This window comes from Uloborus diversus, chromosome 7 (assembly GCF_026930045.1).
Source record: "Uloborus diversus isolate 005 chromosome 7, Udiv.v.3.1, whole genome shotgun sequence".
Classification (NCBI taxonomy): domain Eukaryota; kingdom Metazoa; phylum Arthropoda; class Arachnida; order Araneae; family Uloboridae; genus Uloborus; species Uloborus diversus.
The window spans coordinates 134,933,053-134,937,590 of record NC_072737.1 but is presented as its reverse complement, the minus strand read 5'-3'; the positions used below and the strand labels follow the sequence as shown (position 1 = coordinate 134,937,590).

At 35.3% G+C, this 4,538-nt stretch overlaps 1 protein-coding gene across 1 annotated transcript; it reads right to left on the bottom strand.

The window, feature by feature from the left end:
* Positions 1-3,689: 3,689 nt before the first annotated feature.
* On the bottom strand, positions 3,690-4,277 carry LOC129226898 (protein NYNRIN-like). Its single transcript, XM_054861527.1, has one exon. It carries the CDS (start codon positions 4,275-4,277, stop codon positions 3,690-3,692), a length of 588 nt encoding a protein of 195 aa, XP_054717502.1.
* Between the last annotated feature and the right edge of the window lie 261 nt (positions 4,278-4,538).

The window sequence follows — 4,538 nt, the reverse complement described above, 5'->3', positions numbered from 1 at the left end:
CATTTATATGCCAAAAAAATGTGGAAAATTATTTATATCTTACCCACTAAAAGTTATCCACAATTTTAAGGAAAACAATTAGACTTAAATCCTATTTTCAGATGTCCATGATCGTAACTATTTTCCTTTCTGTTTTCTTCATTTTCGTTTCTATTTTATTTCTTTTTCATACTTTTCTTTTCTGTCCTTTTTTATTTATTTATTTATTTTATTTTATTTATTTTTTTGGAGAGAGTTGACAAACAGGGTGTTCAACGAGAGTATACTTTTGGGGAGGAGATAGTAATCATAAAGTAACGAACTGTTCAACCTTTAATTAAAGTTCTCATTTAAAAACTTTGACAGAATCATCTACTTTAATTCAATGCCTTCTAATTAGTTAATTTAAGCATTTATTTCAGTGTGTTAAAAAATGTTCGGTATTGCTGACTAAGCAGCGACGCGGCCACATTTTGTTTAAAAGTTTAGCCCTTTTCATTAGCAACGTAATTTTCAAGTATGCAGAGAAGTAACGCTGCTTAATTAAGTTTCTGAAAGAAAATGATTGGTAATGAAATTGTCTTTATAATTGCTAGGGTGAATGATACCATCAAAAATATTAAACTGGTTCAGAAACTTTTTAAAAAAAGTTACTACAATTTTTATCTTAAAAACGAAAATGAGCTATTCAATGGGTATACTGAATTTTCAATACGAGGACAGGAAGTATTACTATTTAAAAAAATGTTAAATGTGTCTTACTCTTGATAATTTTATACTCGGTATTTGTTTTCAAAGTGCAACTGATCCAAAATTCCATGAATAAATTTAAAATTCTTAACCTCTCTTAATGTACTTTAAACCAAAGGATACAAACATTATTGATTAAATTTCATATATGGTATGACTGTTGTAACTAATATACAAAAGGTACAAGTTAGGCTTCATAAAAAAATGTATTTTTACTAATACATCATGCTGATATAGAATTATAATATTAAATAGCAGAAATATACTAACTATTTGCTGAATTCTCAAGAACTTTACTACACGAAAAAACGAAAATGTAATCTTACAAAACTATCTTTTAGAGAATAAAACAAACGTTGAAAAGCAAAATTCCATAATAATATAGTAATGTGAAAAATAGCATGGTTTCCTCTTTCTTTCCTTTTTTTTAAATATAAATTTATATATTTCCCTACGGGTGATCAATTATAGTCAATAGTCTAAGAGCATTCGAATGACATTATATACCATTTTATTAAAGCAAATATTTAAGAAATCCCTTAAGAAGGTTAAAATCTGTAATTTTCAACCGATGCTGATAATTCACTTTTGTCATATAAAACATTTGAAGAGAAGTGAAGACAGACTATTTGTTCAAGCCATGCTTTTAATGGAAAATTCAAAAAACACAGTGATACATACAATAAATAAAAATACAGAAAAACTTCCATTGTCCGAGTGAATTGGTACCTGATCCCAATCCGATAGTCCAAAATTTTGATGATTGATATTTCCGAAAGGGTATATTTTATTTAATTACGTTATTTATGTTGAAAAAGGGGGAAGAACTAAGTTTTAAAAGAAAAAAGCTTAGAATTACCATAAACGCGGGCTACTTCGGATCATATTCTGAAACTTTTCTCATTCTTTCCTCAATAATTTTGTAACTATTCATATTTCCAAGGTCCGGAAAAAAACTTAACTTGAACATCTAAATTTCTTTTAACTTAATTTTTGAATAGTGATCGTTTTGTTTCTAAGTATTATAACCGTTTTTGATTGTTTTTACTACCTTTTACGAAAAAAGGAAGTATTGTATTCGCGAAAAAATTTTCATTCAATAATCGGCCTCAATTTCAATTTTGAGCACTCCCAAATGAATGTCGAGTTTTTTTTCGACCCGACCACACGTACATCTGTACCTAAGAACGTATAGACACCCGAAATATCCATTTCTACGTTTCCCGAGTTAATTACAACGAGTTTTCTCGTAAAGTATGTATGTACATATGTGCGTAGGTACGTATGCACGTATGTATGTTGCATAACTCAAGAACTGTATGTCCCAGAAATGTGAAATTTGGTTCATAAACGCCTAGTGGGGTCTAGTTGTGTCCCTCCCCTTTTGGTTGCATTCGGGTGTTTCTGAAGTGGTCGTTTGCACCATTTTGGGGGGAAATCAATGTTAATTTCGATGCAAACTCAACTGGTGTTATAATTTGGCGGATACTTGGCGATATATCGCCAGTCTTTTGGTCGTCAAGTTTTGTCGCCAACTTGGCGATTTTATTTTTTAAAATCTGGTTTTAATTTGGCCAATGTTTGTGATATTTAGAGTGTTAACTATTGAATCACCATAAAATTGCAATAATGGAGAAATAACATTAAATTGGTGTAAAAGAAAGTCATGTGATGCACACACATCAGCTCGTTTATTTGTTACCCTTTACCCAAAGTGGTTTTCGCTATTTAAAATCATTGTAGAACTTACTAGAGCCACACAAAGATATGTGTTAAATCAAAAACTATTTATTTGAAAGAAAAATACTTTTTTACCAAAAATTTGAGACACATATAACTGATTAAAGGAAAATTAAAAATATGTATGCATACAAAATTATAGTCTTGGAAATTTCCAACGGAGAACAGTCATATTTTCATTGGTTTTGAAGGTTGAATAATTTTATTGACAGAACACCATTAGTAAAACAAAAGATTCTAAATTGTCGGCCACTACCAAAACGTGCTGGTACGTTCAATGCTCTTAACACATCAGCTCCTTCTTCTCCCACATCAACAGCTATCCCTGGAAACCTGAGCGAATTCCATTCTACAACAGTAAAATTCCTCAACTTTTCAACCAGTTCAACAAAATTTGTTAGAAGTAGATGCAACTGGGTCAACTTTTTTTTAAACCTGTTGCAACTTTTAATTCCTCTTCATCTTCCATGGTAAAAGCCACGTAAATTAGCCCTTATGAATTGATTCTGTAATCGCTCTCTTTATCCGTTGCTGAGATTTCCAGGTTTCTTCTTGCGTCTCTCCTGTTCAGAGTTTTACTTTTAGCTTTTCTTTCGTTTTCCAAATCTCTCGAACAGAGTTTTTCAAGTTTTTACGATGGGCCAAAATAAGTCGTAGTTTTCAGTTTAGGAGTTACGTTGTTATTGTGATTTTTTTTAATAAAAACCTTGCAGAGTCGGAAAAAGGAGCACATAGCATTTGTTTAACAAGAACCAATTTAATATCTCAAAAACACTAAACAAATACGAGCATTGTAAAGAACTAAAAACAAGTAAAAGACCTTCAAAGGTAAAACTACAGCATGACAAGTAAGAGAAAAAGACTAGCTGCCGACTGCCGCGTGCAGGCTCTTTTAAAACGTCGACACTGGCGAGTCAAGTTGAGTTGTACTCTGCTGGCGCTGCAAATTAACTTCTACAAGAGGCGCTGCATACTTTCCCTCCAGTGTGAACGAAATCTAGCTGGTAAACGCACCACACGACCTGAATGTGTCATCCGCTCAGGCTCCGCAACAGGGAGTGGCTGTACAGACCGTGGTGCGGATGACGGTGCCTCTGGCTCTTCATTGATTATCACGTAAGCAAGTTTAACACGATCCACTGACACAGGTGTTGACTTTCCATTAATACACAGGTGAAAAACTTTCTCTGCTCAACAAAGAAAGGACCATCATAAGGGGCTTAAAGTGGACGGCGTACCATATCGCGACGAAGAAAAACATGGGTACAGTTCTTCAAATCTCGATGCACGAAAGTCTTTCTTTCGCCATGTCTCTTTGCGCCTACGGGACGGAGAGCTTGCATGTGTGTTCGTAACTTATTGACAAAATCGCTGGGTTCAAGTGGTTGCCGAGAAAGATCCCAAAATTCACCGGGCAGACGAAGTGTAGACCCAAAAACCAATTCGGCAGGTGTGCAGGCTAGGTCCTCCTTCAAGGCAGCACAGAAGCCAAGGAGAATCACAGTGATAACTTCAGTCCACAGCTCAGTGGCGTAACACTTGATAGCAGCTTTGAGGGGACGATGCAACTCCTCTATCAGGTCGTTTGATTGAGGGTGGTTGCTGGTTGTTCTAGACTTATGAATTTCCAGGTGCTTCGCAAGAGAGCGAAAAAGAGCAGACTCAAACTGTCGTCCTTGATCAGTGGACACCACCGAAGGTACTCCATACCGGGAAATCCAACATGTCACAAACGCTTCTGCAACAGACTCCGCTGAGATATCTTTGATGGGTTGAGCCTCAGGCCAACGAGAAAAACGGTCTATCATTGTTAGGCAGTAGGAATAACCATTGGAGGGAGGTAATGGGCCAATTGAGTCCAAATGGACATGATCGAATCTACTGGAGGGCTCTTGAAAATTTGCTAGTCGTGCTTTTGTGTGGCTATATATCTTAGCCTTTTAGTTTAATAGATCCAAATATTATTGAAGATCAGCTTCAGTTGCTGGTTGTGGATAGTCCAACACCGCCTGCACCTAACTTGGAACTGGGCGGATACCCTGTGGTGTTATGAGATGCCCAAGAAAGGT

Excerpts from the sequence above, each read along its gene's own strand:
- LOC129226898 (XM_054861527.1), bottom strand. The coding sequence starts at position 4,277 with ATGATAGACCGTTTTTCTCGTTGGCCTGAGGCTCAACCCATCAAAGAT.